Source organism: Phacochoerus africanus, chromosome 16 (assembly GCF_016906955.1).
Source record: "Phacochoerus africanus isolate WHEZ1 chromosome 16, ROS_Pafr_v1, whole genome shotgun sequence".
Taxonomy (NCBI): Eukaryota; Metazoa; Chordata; class Mammalia; order Artiodactyla; family Suidae; genus Phacochoerus; species Phacochoerus africanus.
Window position 1 is genome coordinate 43,308,181 of NC_062559.1, and position 16,922 is coordinate 43,325,102.

Sequence of the window (16,922 nt, forward strand, 5' to 3'; positions counted from 1 at the left end):
CGCATATAAATTAATCACCCCGCATTTCAGCAGAGGCTAAAAACAGACTGTTCTTGCCCCAGAGGCGGCTTGCTTACCTTTTCAACGGCTGCGTGCTCTTCGTTGGTGACGTTGGCTTTTCTTGATTCATTTTTAGACCTGCTTAGTCTCCGGGAGACTTTTTCTCTGAGCAAAGTGGCATAGCCAATGTGTTCATAGATGGGGTTTGTTGTCATTTTGGAAATGTATTCAGAAGCTTTTGTTTCTATGTACAGTGTTATCAAGCCATCTGTGACCAGATCGTGAATCGATTCAAACCTCTTCTCACCCACAAAGTGTTTTCCATCATAGAAGAGCCTGTAGTTTAAGGTCTGGTTTCCAAACCTGCCCAGGAGGAGGGAGAGATCACAACAGTGTCACAAGTCAGGCCAGCGAATGACAAGGGCAGCTCACACTTCTTGGGCATGTACTGAATGCCAGGCACCGGGCTAAGCACGTGACATGATTCCCCCGCCCCATCGTTATTGTGGAGACCCTTTGAGACAGGTGCAATCATTATCCCTGTGTGACAGCTGAGGCCACTGAGACTGAAGAGCTGGGGTACCTGCTTGAGGCTATGTACTCTCAGAAAGAGGCAAAGGTGGGTTTAAGTCCAGCCCGTCATATGGCGTCATTTGGTCCCAGGAATCAGTAAAAACCTTTGGGTCATTATCCTTCTCATTTGTAAAAGTCAGAGGGTGCTGCCAGATTTACAAAGATCTTCTGCAGAAAATGTCTTACTGCCCCCCTCCCCCACCCCAGGCACTCATCTCTGCAAAGGAAGCTGTCACCACGGCTCCTGATGTCCTTTCATGATGACATCCTTGACCATCATCAGCAGAGCATCTCCTGCCTCCCACCTCAGTCGGCAGAAGGGAAACAGGGGAGCTGTGTGGAGCTCCCTGCTTGAGCGCCAGTGCCAGCATCACGGGGACCTCATCATTAGGGTGCTGTCCCTTTAGCACTGACTGTCTCCTCTTGTCCAAGGTCCTGTATCTCCCAGGCCCCATGCGGTTCCCCATTAGGCTGGTTGGCTCCTGATGCTGGGGTGCGAGGAAGATGGGGAAACACTTTGCACACCTAGAGCACACACTTGCTGCTCTGGAAGTGCTCACTCACAACGACCTCACTGAAGAGGCCCTGGCCGGCCCTGCTTGCAACCTGGAAAGCATCTATCTTTCCACAGTCACAACCCCAAGATATGGTGGGTTGAAGACATCTTTGTTGGTTGACCTGGGAAGTGTTTCCATTGATACCATTTCTTTTCATGGAGAAAGATCTTCCCCATTCCAAAGAGTTCAGAAATGAACTTCTGGAAGACAATCCCATTCTGAAATTGAGAATCTTCCGCAAACCTTTCAGGATGGCCACGAGGATCAAAAGATGTGAAATATTTAATCCAGGTTAGGCACGTGCCCTAAATGCAAGGCCTTTTGGGTGCTGTGATTTTGTGAGCACTCTGCTCCTGTGGCTCGCCGGCATGGACTGTCACACCCGCCCCTGGGAGCCCTGGGGGTCACTGTGATCCCTGAGGGGACCTGTGGGCAAAGTGCACGTCTGTCTAGGCACACATGCACAGTGTGAGGTGAAGACTTTTGACAGCGGCTAAGGGAGACAGAGGTGTGTCTCAATCAGCTGGCTTGATGTTTCAGGCAGAAGTAGCTAAAGGAACACCAACTCTGCAGACAGTTCTCCAAAGAATATCACATATGCATACACAGAGCCTCAGTGTCCATCAGGTGATAACACCTGTAGCTCAGGAAATGCATAAGCCTCTCCTATGCTGCTGGCTGCTTTGTATACAAAGTGAAATAACAAAATAATTAAGGGGGAGTGGGGAGCGAATGATTAACGGTACAGAGGCTTTGTTGGGGATGATGACAAAGTTCTGGAAATGGATAGAGCCGCTGGTTACATGACATTGAGAAGGTACTTAATGCTGCTGCATCCTACCCTTAAAAATGATTAAAATGAAACATTGTATGTTATGTATATTTTACGGCAATAAGACAAACGGGGGAAAAGGAAAGTCTCTGGTAAAGCAGGTGCAACAGGGGATGGAATGGGGCTCACCTTAGCGCTAACGTGTAGCATCCTGGCTGGCGCTGGCTTTCTCTAAGAATGTAGGCACCCTCCACGCCTCCAAGAAGTTCATCTGCCTGCTCTCGGGAGATGATCCCATGAAACCTGCGGAGAGACAAGACCGTCTTTGTTCTGAACAGACCCCATACCAAGTATGGACCACAAAGAACTGGTTACAAAAGACAGCGGGGGCCACCTGACATCTAGAACTCCCTGCTTCAATGAAGAGGGGCGCCTACCGTGTGCTTCAAGATGGGCTTGGGGCTACCTCCCGGCATGCACCCAAATGGATCCTGAGCTTTCATGTAAGCAAAACAAAAAGAACACCCAGTCCACCTGGCTTTCTGCTATTGTCTTTGTTCACAAGCTGAAAATTAAAGTAGCAACCCAAAGCCAGGCTGTGGCTCCCTTTTTAGCCATGGGGAATCACAAAGGAGCATCACTACTTCAGCTCTCTCCTCAAACACAGCTCTGGCTTATCCTGATAGCAAATGAGCACTTGCTTATGATCACCCTGCTTACGCTGGGTGTGGGGTCTTGTTCATTTTAGAGGCTCATTCTCTGGGAAGAAGATCCCGCAGTAATGAAGAGGCTTCCATTTCTTTACACTTTGGGAGCAATTGCTTAGGGATATGTTTGAGAAAGCTACCGATGTTTCTTTTAAAGCTAATGGTTAAGTTTTAAAAGTAATACACGTGCATGTAGAAAATGCGATGGAATTGCACGTTTGGCCAATGACTGCCTTGCTGTGGAGCCCTAGAGAGCGGACAGTGATGCCGGGAGGGAAGAGGCCAGGACTGGAGTGAGGGGCAGACAACCAGCCCGCGCTCCACGGCCCTCCAGCAAAGACAGCTGCTCACGCCTCTTATCAGAGATTTCATCAATCTGTGTCTCCGTGAAAGGTGGGAGCTGGGCTGGGCGCGAGGCCAGTGCCAAGGGGCCCAGGTTCCCCGGAGAGGGAACAGCAGCCTCTTTCTGGGATTACCTGATCTTAGAGAATTTGGAGGAATAAATTAGAGGGGAAATTTCTGTACAGAGAATCCCCTTTTAGCTTCCTGGAAGCAGGGAGGTGAGGGAGGGAAGTTGGCTACATGACAAATGTTGTCTCCCCCCGCGCCCACAACAGGAATGCGAAGATTGTTAGCAGACATATGCAGGATAACATTTTGGAAAAAAATACCTGTCACAATACTTATGTCCTAATTCTCTTCTATTTTTAACAACTAGGCCTTACAAGCCGAAGTCGCAGTCCTAGGGCAGCCTGGCCAGACACTCTGGCTTTGAGCATCTTTGAGCATCAGATCGAGTCTCCAAAGTCTTGGGCAGGGAGAGCTTGGGGAAGGGGTGTGCCTGGCTTCCCGCATTTTGGTTTTAAATCTAGACAATCAACATGTGGAAATCTTGGAGCAGCGCTTTTCTGGGGTGAGGCTGAATGTACCATAAGGTAAAAGTCCCCAAGGAGACCAGTGTCCCTGGTTCTTTCAAGAGGGAGACTGGGAGAAATCTGGCCAGAGCCCAGCTTCTGTGGGTCTGGGTGGGAGGTGGGGAAGCCTCTGCAGCAAGAGCTGCGGCTGGACAGATGGTCTGAGCAAAGACCCGAGAGCTGCCGTGCAGACTCGAGGCCAGTGAGAGTGTTTCTGTGTGTGTGTGAGTGGTGGGCAGGGAGGGTAGAAAGGCTGAGGGCAATGGACAGTTTCCCACAGCAGGGTCAGAAAGGACAAAAGCCGGTGCCACAAGAGCCTTGAGGCTGAGATGTCGGAGAGACACCTGACAGGGCAGGACAGGGGGTGACCACAGCAGGAAGAGAGGGAGAGGACCCATGGAGGAGGGCACAGAAACCTGACCCCCCTGACCCAGGGCAGGAAAAACAGGAGGAGGACTGTCCCAAACAGGCCGTCAACCGGAAAGCAGCCGGGTCGGAACTCCCTTGAATGGGCGTGTTGAGGGGATGGCCAGCAGCAGACGCAGTGTCAAGAACTACGTCAATTCCATTGTTCAAAAGAAGAAAATGACGATTTTGTGCACGTGAAGACCCAGTGAGTGGCTCATCACCCAGTGCGGGCATGGATTTAAAAGCACCCATGATCTGTCCATCTTACGATCCCAACTTTTCCAAAAGAAAAGACAAAAGACTGGAAGGGAAGAGGCTGAGAGAAGTTAACAAAAGTGCCTCTTTCATGGGGGGCTAGGGTGTTTTCCATCTTGCAGATTCCTCTGTGTTCTAATTCCCCCGCATTGGCAGGTATTAATTGATTTGCTTTTTAAGAACAAAAGTAATGCCTACACACAGTGGGAAAATTCAAAATTCGAAAGTTAAAAGGCACAAAACAAATAAAAAGATTAACAGCAGAGAAATAAAAATTCCCTTTCCCTAAAGATGGCCATTACCACACTTTCTCGTGAGTCTTTCTCGAGAAAAAATACACATATATGTTTCTGGAATAGAGCATATATTCCTTTTTGAATGAAGCCAAAAAACCTTTCATTTTTTTTAAAAAAAAGAAAACACAGAATCTGAAGTTTGAAAGCTAATTTCCCTCTTTGGAATGGATAAGCAATGAGATCCTGCTGTATAGCACTGGGAACTGCATCTAGTCACTTAGGATGGAGCATGACGGAGGATAATGTGAGAAAAAGAATGTGTATACATGTGTGATTAGATCACTTTGCTGTACAGTAGAAAAGTGACAGAACACTATAAACCAACTATAATGGAAAAAATAAAAATCTTTAAAATTTAAAAAATAAAGCTAATTTTCCTCTAATACAAAGCAGTCCTTTTTTTGTGATTAAGAAAATCTTTCGGAGTTCCCGTCATGGCTCAGTGGTTAAAGAATACGACTAGGAACCATGAGGTTGTGGGTTCGATCCCTGGCCTTGCTCAGTGGGTTAGGGATCCAGCGTTGCCATGAGCTGTGGCGTAGGTTGCAGATGTGGCCTGGATCCTGCGTTGCTGTGGCTGTGGCATAGCCCGGTGGCTACAGCTCCAATTAGACCCCTAGCCTGGGAACCTCCATATGCCATGGGAGCGGCCCAAGAAATGGCAAAAAGACAAAAAAAAAAAAAAAAAAGAAAAGAAAAGAAAGAAAAGAAAAGAAAATCTTTCTCTGGTCTCCTCTTGCTATATAGTTTATGTGAATTGGAGTTTAGAGGGTGAGAACTAGAGGCTTATGGAAAAAAGGAAAAGACACAATAAACAGTTCCTTTTGGAATTCATGTACAAAAGTGCTCTATTCGAGAAGTATATGATAGGTTTTCATTTTATCTTTCTTTTTCCACACCCATGGTATGCAGAAGTTCCTGGGTCAGGGATGGAACCCATGCCACAGCTGTAACCAGACCACAGCATTGACAACTGCAAGGTCCTTAACCTGCTGAGCCACAAGGGAACTCCCATTTTTTCTTTTTTAATTAATTGTGTTCTCTGCAAGCAAAATCCAAATCAGTACATATTGAAGAAAAAACAGTCAAACTACCACCAGGTTAAACACTGGGGGCACGGGAGTGAAAGAGCGAGGAGGCCAGGGGTCCAGGCGGGTCTTCCAGAGCCCCTGGCTGAGTTCCTAAGGCCCAAGAGGAAGGTGCAGAAATGCAGCCGAGGAAATCAGAAGTGGCTGCTGGGCTGGGACAAATAAGAGGCTCATTAATCATGAAAATGAAGCTCGGATGGGTAAGGGAATAGAGGAAGGTTTTAGACTGGTGGGGAGGGCTTGGGAGGTGACCTTGAAAGAGACTGTGCCTTATAATGCCTCCAGGTTGGACGTGGGAAGAAAAGTGAATTGCGCACCTGCTCTCCTTCCCCCTTCCCAGGTGGTTCTGCCCTTTGAGAGCTGGTGTACCCGCCACAGCCTGAGACTGCCAGTTATTCTTACGGTAATGTGTACTGGCCCTACGATAGGTTTCTGAGAAAGTAAATCAAGAGTTAAAATTAAGAGGAAAATGGAGAGAAATCATAATGATGGTATTAAGGCAATGTGGCTAATAGAGCCACGTTGAGAGAAGTCATCCTTTAGGTTTTAGGAGACTGCAAGGAACTGGGGTGCCTTTCTTGAGGGCCGTGTTTACTGAGGTCTATGAAAGTAAGGCATACAGCCTCAGTTTCCCATCTTTGACACCCTAGCTGTTGATAGAGGATTGTGGTAGAAAGTGAAATGAAACACTGACAGAGCCACAACTATGGGAAATTCTGCCTTCCATTTCAAATACTTACCAGGCCCTCAGTGGCTGCTTTGGGAAGAGAACTGACTATAGCAGGAGAGCCTCCCTCCCACATTCATGGAAGCCAAGCACCTGAATATTGTAAGCAAACTCAGTACAAAGGAATCTGATTGCATTTATCCTTATTATTAAACTCTTGCACAATGGACATTTGATGAAGACCACATATTGGAAAAACTTTAATATTTAAATGACATATAAGGTGACTACTTATTACATTATTAAAACAATGAATAGTGTAATACATACTCTCTTCCATAATATTTTGGTCTGTTTTCCACCTATATTAAAAAAGAAGAAAAATATTAATAATGCATTTGAATTCAAAGCAGGTAGATAAAAATGCCATTCAAATAAATAGAACTAGAGTCCTGGGAGTGATTTCATTACAGTTTTTACTCGTCAAATCATAGATCCAAGAAACTCTGGAGTTAACCAACACATTCCACTATCTTGAGTAAAAATGATCCAGAATAGCCATATTTCTCTACTGATAAGGCTCATTCCTCCCCCAAATTCAATCACCCAATAAAAAAATGTTCATGGGAAACAAAGTGATGCTTATTTTAATATTAAGGAATTTATAAAAAGCACTACAAGGCTTCATCCTGAAGATTAAAATGAATATTTGAGCATGAATAAAATGAACATTTATTTCAATCTTTATTGAATAGTTTCATTATTTATAATAAAAACGGGGGGTGTACCTGGATAAAAAAAGGAGTTTAATTTGGTCTCTCTCCAGATAAAATCAATACTCTAACATTCCTTTTTTTTTTTTTTTCTTTTAACAAATGGCTAATGGGCTGAAATGCACTTAACACCAGAGGTACAAGATGTAGAGGACAAGATGTATGATTTACGAGTTGACTAAAAATCACAAACATTCCAGCAAAAGATTTTTCAATCGCATCTTGAGCCTTGGGGTTATCACATTGGATTTTTACCACATAGGTGTGACCATCTACTTTCATGTGAACTTTTTTTTTTTTTTTTTATGTTCAAGGTGTTGGAGTTGGTGAGAAATTCACGTGAACGCCCATGTTCCGCTTTCCTTCTTCTACTCTGACCCCAGGGACACTGAAAATATGTAGAGTCACAGGAAGTTACGGATTTTCACTGATGGTGATGACAGCAAGTCCGTGTTTGTTTACTGGAGTAGAATACGAGCCAGGCATCTATTTCATTGACAGTCATTTCTGTCCACAGCCAAGTGGGCAGTTTTCTCAGCAGGGCACCATAGTGGGATTTGAAGGCAATTTCCGGGTCTCCCTCTACCCTCCAAAGGTTGCAGGGGACCTGAATGTGCAGTAGAAGCCACGGACCAGAGGAAAGGGGTTAAGACAGAAAGCCGAGGCTCGGAGGACCAGCTTCACAAGCCTGCCTTGGACAAGGCGAGCTGGCATAAGACGAATCATCCAGACCCTTCTACGTGTGTGTTCACTCTTCTGTGCCTTTTACCCTTGAAAAGCCCTGAACCAAGAGGAGCATTCATCACTCTTAATCACTAAGGTACGAAGCCTGTGCAGTGCCATTTACAGAGGAAGATCTAAATAACACGAATGGAAGCACGAAGTATGCACAAGGGCTCCCGGACACCTGACATGTGCCTTTACTCCGCATTCTGGAAAGCTTTTGGATGCGAACGGAACATTTTTCATCTACAGCATTCTGTTGGCTTTCAAAGTTCTTTCTTACTCTTATGATGCTGTAGATCTGTGCCTACAACACCACCATGCCCTGGGGGGAACGCAGACCTGGCAAAGCTGATGGAAGCAGACAACATATAATGGGCAGGACATCTCTCCATCAATATTTTACATTTTGAAATGACTCCCTGTTTATCAGGACAATTGTATTTCCATCTTTTTGGTTGAGCCATAACACATGTTTGTAAATCTGGGTGTAACTCCCAACCCCATTCCCTTCCTCCATTCTCTTATGTTGCCAAAAGAGAAGAGTAATTAATCTAACTTCCCAGATGGACAGCTATGGTAGATAGAGTTTACTACTAATCCCTGGTGTGCACGAATGTAGTTAATTTCATTGACTCCTAAGAAGACAACAACTTGCTTTCAGTGCATCCATCCATCATAAAAATATAGGGCACGCTCATGTTAAGAAGTCCATGCTCAGCCCTGTCATTGTTTGTGATGGTATGAGAGGAAAGGCAGAAGGAGCTCAGGTGTGTTCTGTACTTGCAATCGGAGGAAACACTTGAAGTATCTAACATAGACCCCCCCCCCAGATAGGGAAGTCAATATTTCTGCTGCCTTGGCGAATACCAAGTAAGATCCTGCCTACAAGACCCTTTGGTCCAAGAGAGGGATAAATCTGCAGATGAAAACCACAAGAAAATAAGAGCTCTGAATTGTGTGGGAAAGACGACACATGGAATAGAGCCATGGAACAGCTCCCAAATATTGCACAAAACGTTTACTAAAATATGATTCTTTGTCTATCTGAAATTCAAATTGACCTAGGCATCCTCTTATTATTTATTTTATTCTAAATCTGGCAACTCTATATAGGGGGAGAGGAAAGGTGGAAGGAAGGAAGAGAGGGTGAAGACAGCGGATGTGGGCAGCCATCTGATCGCTGCTCCCACTGTCCAGGCTGTTTTGGTAGTAATCTGAGTCAGTCTCTCTTCCCGGTGTTGTCTCTGTAGCTCTTAAAGAAACATAGCTGTCCTTGTTAGAGAGAGAGAATGGCTGGCATGAAAAAAATACATCACCTCTCCTTTTCCTAAACTCCTATATTTAGGAGTCTAAATATAGTCTTTCTCTCCACAGTTCACTAAGCTTTTAACCAGTCGAAAGCTTTATCTAAGTTAAATGACCTCAGGAAGATCACAGAACATCTATTTTTTAGAGGTGGACAATACTGGATCCTCAGATCCAGAAAAAAACACAGTGGGCTGACATCAGGGCTCCAAGGGAGAAGGGACTTGACTAGAGATACTAGTAACCTCTACCCTGTGATCTAGTCTTGCCTTAAAGGAGCCTGACTCTGTCCCCAAGCTCGGTTCCTCAATAGACACTGATGGCATTGGAGTACACCTGCGAAATGCAGATTTGTTTTATTAAAGGATCCATAGCATTGAATTTCAATTTCCAGGTGTAGGAGATTCTCTTCAGTGAATGAGACACAAGACAGCTGACTAACAAGAAGTAAGGCAGCTCAGAAGTTCTTGCATTCTTACTGAGAACTGTCAGGCAACTTGAAAAACAATGGAGGCCTGATTTAGGTAGTTATGTGGATTCAGGAAGGAACAAACATGCAACATCCTAACATGACGGAACGTCGGTTCAGCATCTTCCCTGCTACTGTGATTATCCCAGGACAACCCGTCACTTGGGCGAAGACAGTCACCGAGGACAGGACTCACAGAGATCGGATCTGCAATGCCTGCTCTGGGCTTTAGGGGTCCACCTCCAAGAAGCGAAAGAAGCCCAAACATTTTAGGGAAAAAAATCCACAGTAATTTGAGAACATACTGCTCGATCTTCCAATACTGCATCCTTTGATGATCCACCTGTTTCTGCAATGAACATCTTTCTTCACAGAAAGAGGACACCAAGCAGACAGGTGAGCAAACACCAAAAATGGGTCCTTCCCCAAGACACAGGTGACTCTGATGTACGTGGCGTGACCGTGCAAAATTGTAGCTGATCCTTTTTTAAAATATAACTGAACACCCTATTCTAAATAAGCATCATCTACATTAGAAGACTCCCCACGCTGGGTAACACACGCTTTTGACGTCACTGTTGATCACAACTTTTTTTTTTTTTTTTTTTTTTTTGCTTTTTAGGGCCACACCCGAAGCATATGGATGTTCCCAGGCTAGGGGTTGAATTGGAGCTATAGCTGTTGGCCTACACCACAGCCACAGCAATGCGGGACCCTTATCCCACTGAGAGAGGCCGCCAGGGATCGAACCTGCATCCTCATGGATGCGAGTCAGATTCGCTCACCCCCAAGCCACGACAGGAACTCCCTGATCACGGCATTTTGGTCTTCCTCTTTTGGATCTGCCTTAAGCATTGCTACCCTTTCTCTTGAATATCCTTAACAGCAGCATTTCTTGAAGTGTGGTCTGGTCCCTCAAAACAAACACTTCGGGATGCTTGTTAAAGACATAGAGTCCTGATCTCTTCCTCAGATGAACTGAATCAGAAAGACTGAGGGGGAGTTCCGGTCGTGGCGCAGTGGTTAACGAATCCGACTAGGAACCATGAGGTTGCGGGTTCGGTCCCTGCCCTTGCTCAGTGGGTTAACTATCCGGCGTTGCCGTGAGCTGTGGTGTAGGTTGCAGACGCGGCTCGGATCCCGAGTTGCTGTGGCTCTGGCGTAGGCCGGCGGCTACAGCTCCGATTAGACCCCTAGCCTGGGAACCTCCATATGCCGTGGGAGCGGCCCAAGAAATAGCAACAGCAACAACAACAACAACAAAAAAAAAAAAAAAAAAAGAAAGACTGAGGGTAGGGCTTCGACGCGTTATTTAATCAAGATCCCCTAGATGATACGGAAGCATACACTAAAGTGCTAGAATCACTGGGAAATAGAAACATACATCTTTTTTTTTTTTTTTGGAGAATGGATTTGAGAGTGGATGTTATTATGACAAAGAGGCAGAAGTTATTCAGACAGCCAAATTCAGGAAACAGGGTGAGTGATCCAACTGGGAAATAGATTTGCAACAAAAATGAGGCATGATCCTAAGGTAATAAGATCTGCACCGTGACTTGTTCTGAAGGTATTTTAGGACAAGCATCCCCAACATACTCTGAGCACACAGCTGAGCGGAACAGGAATTTCATTAACCCTCTACACTGAGTAGATTCTCTAACAAAAATAAACAACGAGGTAATAATATTGCCAAAGACTTGAAAGTACAACCTAAATGAGACCTCAGGTACCCGGACTAAATAAATACTGAGGGGGCTGAACCCTGAGAGGAAGAGTGGGGAGCTTTATGGGTATAAGGTGCGATATGTTTAAACAGGAGGCTGATCAGGAGGATTCTGAGGTGTGAGAGGCGCTCCCCTTCCATCAGCCAGCTTTTCTGCTACTCAAAGTGTGATCTGGGGACCAGCAGCATGGCCTCACCTTGGAGCTTGTGAAAAACACCGCATCTGTATTTTGAAGAGGAGTCATATACGCATTAAAGTCTGAGACGCCATCGCACGTAGGAGAACTTGTGACAGCAGGTTCTTAACTAGGAGAATGACGTTGGCTTCACCCTTTGCTAAGCTGTTATAGCAAATTTTCAGAGTGATTGTTCTGAGAGCAAAGGGTGCCTGTACTCATTAAATGTTTGCAGAACGAGCCAAAGATTATGAACCCAGAGCCCCGCTGTCACTTCATTTGCTGTGTGACCCTGAGTAGGTTATTACACTTCTTTGCATCTCATTTCCCTCCATTTTCAATAAAACTGGAGTTATAAAAATGTACTTTTTTTGTCTTTGGGGGTCCGCACCCATGGCATATGGAAGTTCCCAGGTTATCGGTCGAATTGGAGCTACAGCTGGTGGCCTATGCCACAGCCACAGCAACGTGGGACCCGAGCTGTGTCTGCGCCCTACACCACAGCTCATGGCAATGCCTGATCCTTAACCCACTGAGCGAGGCCAGGGATTGAAGCCGCATCCTCATGGGTACTAGTTGGGTTCATTACGGCTGAGCCACGACGAGAATGTCCCAAAATGTACTGTTTTAATAAAGCTGTTTCAAAGATTAGATGAGATAATGCATGTGAAAATGGCGAGAGGCTCGGAACATTGTGGTAATAGGCTGGCATTTATGGAGTGGCTGTTTCGTGCCAGGAACTGTCATGGGGTTTCACATATTTATCTCATTTAAGCCTCCAAACAACCGTATGAGGGAAGAGAGTGCGATTATTTTTCAGAAAGCCCCTGAACGAGCTTGAGGTCACAGACTGAGTAAGTGACTTAGGGCTCAGCACGCCTACCTTTCACCTCCCAGCTCCTCCAGAGTGGATGCCAGTCAACACTGGTGCCTTCATTGGCTATCCAAATTCTACAGTTTGGTTAAACACAGAATTATCTGAGTTGTCCTTGATTTTTCTTGGCCAGCACTGCACACCTTAAAATCTCCTTGGAATGAACTGCATTCTGACAATGAGTGAACAAGTGAGATCTTAGAGTAAATTTGCCTAGATGTGGTGATGTTTTGGGTCTCTCAACTATTTCCCCATGATTCAGAATTAGATGGAGTCCAAACTACCTGGTTTGTTTTTCCAATTTCTTCTTCTCCTATTAAGGAAGAATTCCCAGCATTTTGCAAAGCTTGAAAGAACAGTAGGGTGACAGCTGCATCGTGAGAGACGGGAAGCATAATCCTTAAATGAGTTAGCTTTATAGTCAGATTATCATCGCCTAGATAAACACAAGTTCTTTTCCTATTCAACACAAAGACATTTAAAGAATATTGTGAATCCCCTGTAAACAAGGTTTCCAATTATTGAAAAAACAAAGCTTTCATAATCCCTCAGCAGCTGGTGTGTGTTAAGTTTTTGCTTAACAGAAATAATTTAAAAACCCAATTTAGCAACTCCCTACACAGGGCAGCTAGAGTGTTAGATTCTCAGAGATACAGATCCAGTGTGGGGGAAAAAAAGCTTTTGACGGGGAGGTTTGTATTGGTGATACTGGGACAAGTTCATCCAGAAAAAAATAAATATGGATAATTCCCTTTGAATTAGAAATCGAAGATCTCTACTGAAAGGGAGAGAAAGAAAACGCAAGTACTGAAGTTGGCATTCTTGTGGTCACATTGCCTGGTACAGAATGACAAGTGATCCAACCTGAAATCCCCCATTTCTTTTCCTTCGTTTTCCTCATGGCATTACTTTAACCCCTTCCAAGATACTGTTGGGGGTGCTGGTGAGGTGAATTCCTTTCTGTCTTGGTTAGAGTGTATTATTTAAAAAAAAAAAAAAGGAATTCTCACTGTGGCTCAGCAGAAATGAATCCAACTAGGAACCATGAGGTCATGGGTTCGATCTCTGGCCTCGCTCAGTGGGTTAAGGATCCGGCGTTGCCATGAGCTGTGGTGTAGGTCGAAGACGCGGCTCGGATCCTGCGTTGCTATGGCTGTGGTGCAGGCCAGCAGCTGTAGCTCTGATTCGACTCCTAGCCTGGGAACCTCCATATGCCGTGAGTGTGACCCTAAGAAGCCAAAAAAAAAAAAAAAAATCCTGGCCAGTCTTTCTGAATAAACCTCCTTAAAAGATGACCAATGGTTTTGCTAAGTTATGTAAGTACCCACTAGTCAGGAGCCTTAGTAACTGGCTCTACACATTCTGCTAACTGACAGATACCCCAGTATCAGTTAAGATGCTCAGGGCCAAACCAACTCCCTTTCATTTGCTTGCTTTTCTGCCTTCTTCCCCCCGCCGTACTTTTCTAGGAGGTATGATTCAAAAATTAGTGATAAGGGAGTTCCCACCATGGCTCAGTGGTAACAAACCTTGCTAGTATCCATGAGGACATGGGTTCGAGCCCTGGCCTGGCTCAATGGGTTAAGGATCCGATGTTGCCGTGAGCTGTAGTGTAGGTCACAGATATGGCTCAGATCTGGCACTGCTGTGGCTGTGGTGTAGACCGGCAGCTCCAATTTGACCCCTAGCCTGGGAACTTCCGTATGCTGTGAGTGCATCCCTAAAAAGACAAAAAACAAAGAGAAAAAGAATTAGTGATAATATTAGAACAAATTAAAAGTAAAAGACTTGGAGTTCCTGTCGTGGCTCAGCGGTTACTGAACCCGAATAGCATCCATGAGGATTTGGTTCAATCCCTGGCCTTGGTCAGTGGGTTAGGGATCCAGTATTACCATGAGCTGTGGGAATCTCCATATGCCACCCTAAAAAGACACACACACAAAAAAGAAAAAAAAAGTAAAAGACTTTTCTTAGACGGGTGGTTTCTCAACTGGGAAGAGGGGGGCTGTTTTTATTCCCAGGGGATACTTGACAATGTTTGGAGACAGTTCGATTGTCATGACTGGGAGGAGTGTACTACTGGCACCTGGTGGGGGAGACTCCAGGGATGGTGGTAAAATCCTTCAGTTCACAGGACAGCCCACCCGCAAATGTCTATGATGTTGTGATTGAGAAGGGCAATTGCACGCAGACTCAGACAAATTCGGACACCTTGCACATTCAGCCCTTCATTCCTGGTTCTGGTTCCCTCCAGGTTGAGACTTAGGAACCCTGACCCAGAACCTCACTGAGTGCGGGGCCCGGAGGAGCAGAGGAGGAGCCAAGATGCAACAGGTGCCTTCAGTGTGGGCTCCAGTTCTGCTAACAGGCACATCATGTACAGACTGACATTCCCAGGGCCCGGATGACGGAAGAAGCCGCCTATGATCACATCGCTCAGAGGCGTGGAGAGGAAATCGAAAGGAACACCTGAGTGATACCAGAGCCCAGAACCTTCTCCTACACCAAGAGGAGGGGAAACTGTCCAGGGAACAAGAGAGATGATGCACTCACAGAAAATGCTGACACTGCTGGGTAGATGGGTTGATCTCCACGGGTTAAACCCCTCAACCTGCCCATTCGGCAGACGGGGGTCAGCTGCCTGTTACAGGAAGGTCTGTCCATCACCTTGGACGCTCACCTCCCTTCACTCCCATCCCTGTGACTAGTTCGATCCAGGGCAGCACCCTCCACCCCTGCCCTCTAGTGCTTGAGCCAGATTCCTTCTTCCTTCCCAACCCCACTTGTCACCGAGTCCTGACCATTGTATATAATTTCTCCAATTGCTCTTGAAGTGGTATCTCTCTCTTTCTCTCCCCATGTTCACGGCACTGTCTATTCACCTGGACCACTGAAATTGTCTTTTTTTACGGATCTACCTGTCTGCACTTGAATCATCCTCCATTGTCTTTCGCACTGAGGACAGAAAATGCAAATCTCATCATGTTATTCTCTGCTCCAAAGTCTTCACTGGCTCCCCACTGCCACGTGGTCAAAACCATACAACATAGAAGGGCCTTTCCAGACTATCCTGCTTAAAAGTGGCACCTCCTCTCCTTGGCATATCCACATGTTTTCCACTACATTTAACACCATCTGAGATGTATATATTCTACTTGTGTGCTTTTTGCCAATCTCTCCCATTCAAAGGAAACAACACAAGGGAAGAGATTTCTGTGTTTTGCTTACTGTTGTATCTCCAGAGTCTAGAACAGAGGTGATACACAGTAGGTGCTCAATACATATTTACTGAATGACTGAATGCACAGCATACAGGATCTTCCCAACATAGCCTTGCTTGTGTATCCAGAATATGTCTTGCCTGCCACATCAGTGAACACAGGATGTTATGGCCATCAAGCCATCAGCCACAGTAGCCACCTCCACTATGGTGCACCCCAAAAGGATTGAGGATGGAGAAAACAGGGTACTGGCCCTAGAAAGTTAAGGTGCATATAAAAGAAACGATTTCACTGAGCCCAGACTCTAGCCTCTTCCCATATATAGAAAAGTGCTAAAGTCATGAATTTGAGCTGTCTGGTTTTCCTTTATTTTTATTTTTTTAGGGCCACACTTGTGGCATATGGAAGTTCTAAGGCTAGGGGTCAAATCGGAGCTGCAGCTGCCGGCCTACACAGCAGCCACAGCAACGCAGGATCTGAGCTTCATCAGTGAACTACACCACAGCTCATGTAATACTGGATACTTAACCCACTAAGTGAGGCCAGGGATTGAACCCGCATCCTCGTGGATACTAGTTGGGTTCTTAACCCACTGAACCACAGTGGGAACTCCTGGTTTTTAATTAGCAGTAGTCTTTTGATGTTCTAACTGGAGTTTGGAGTTTTTTTTCCCCCAAAACTCCTACGTATCCTGGCTCCTCCCTTACTTCGGAACTGTCCCTCAGAGCTGCCTAAGAGACTGTCTCAGGGGCTTAAGTTGTCAGTATAAAACATAATTCTTGGAGTTCCAATCGTGGCTCAGCGGAAACGAATCTGACTAGTATTCATGAGGACGCAGGTTCAATCCCTGGCTTCACTCAATGGGTTAAGGATCTGGTGTTGCCATGAGCTATAGTGTAAGCCACAGATGTGGCTTGGATCTGATGTTGCTGTGGCTGTGGCGTAGGCTGGCGGCTACAGCTCTGATTAGACTCCTAGCCTGGGCACCTCCATATACCGTGGATGTAGCCCTAAAAAGACAAAAACAAGAAATCCCACATAATTCTCAACTTTCGGAATGTGCACTTTCTTCAGCTGACAGTCCTTAGCACATAAACTCTTGTTCCACCCAATTGTTTAAGTTCCTAGCACAGAACACCTTGTAGTTTCTGAAACGCACGTTGGTTGCTCATAGACTTTGGCCATTCTTTGGTCCCAATATTTCCTCTGCCTGGAATTCTAATACTTGCTCTCCAACCTGTCTATGCCTTAACCTGGCAAAAATCTTGCTGATCTTAATAATAACAGGTAAAACACCGCCCTCTTGGAAAAAAATCTTTCCTGGCCAACTCCCACCACTTTAGGTACAGTTTCCTAGACTCTCTGCGAACTTTATAAAGGCCTAAGTTACCACCAAGACCTCACCACGATTGTGACTG

The 16,922-nt window shown here is 45.5% G+C and overlaps 1 protein-coding gene across 2 annotated transcripts in view; it reads right to left on the bottom strand.

Moving 5' to 3' along the window:
* Positions 1-16,922, bottom strand: part of CHN2 (chimerin 2) — a 294,785-nt gene that overhangs the window by 113,043 nt on the left and 164,820 nt on the right. For both annotated transcript variants that reach the window (XM_047763711.1, XM_047763712.1), the window contains exons 4-6: positions 6,568-6,599; positions 2,092-2,205; positions 78-363 (exon numbers count right to left, since the gene is read on the bottom strand). In XM_047763711.1, the coding sequence (XP_047619667.1) occupies positions 78-363; positions 2,092-2,205; positions 6,568-6,599 (432 nt within the window). The remainder of the gene's footprint in view (positions 1-77; positions 364-2,091; positions 2,206-6,567; positions 6,600-16,922) is intronic.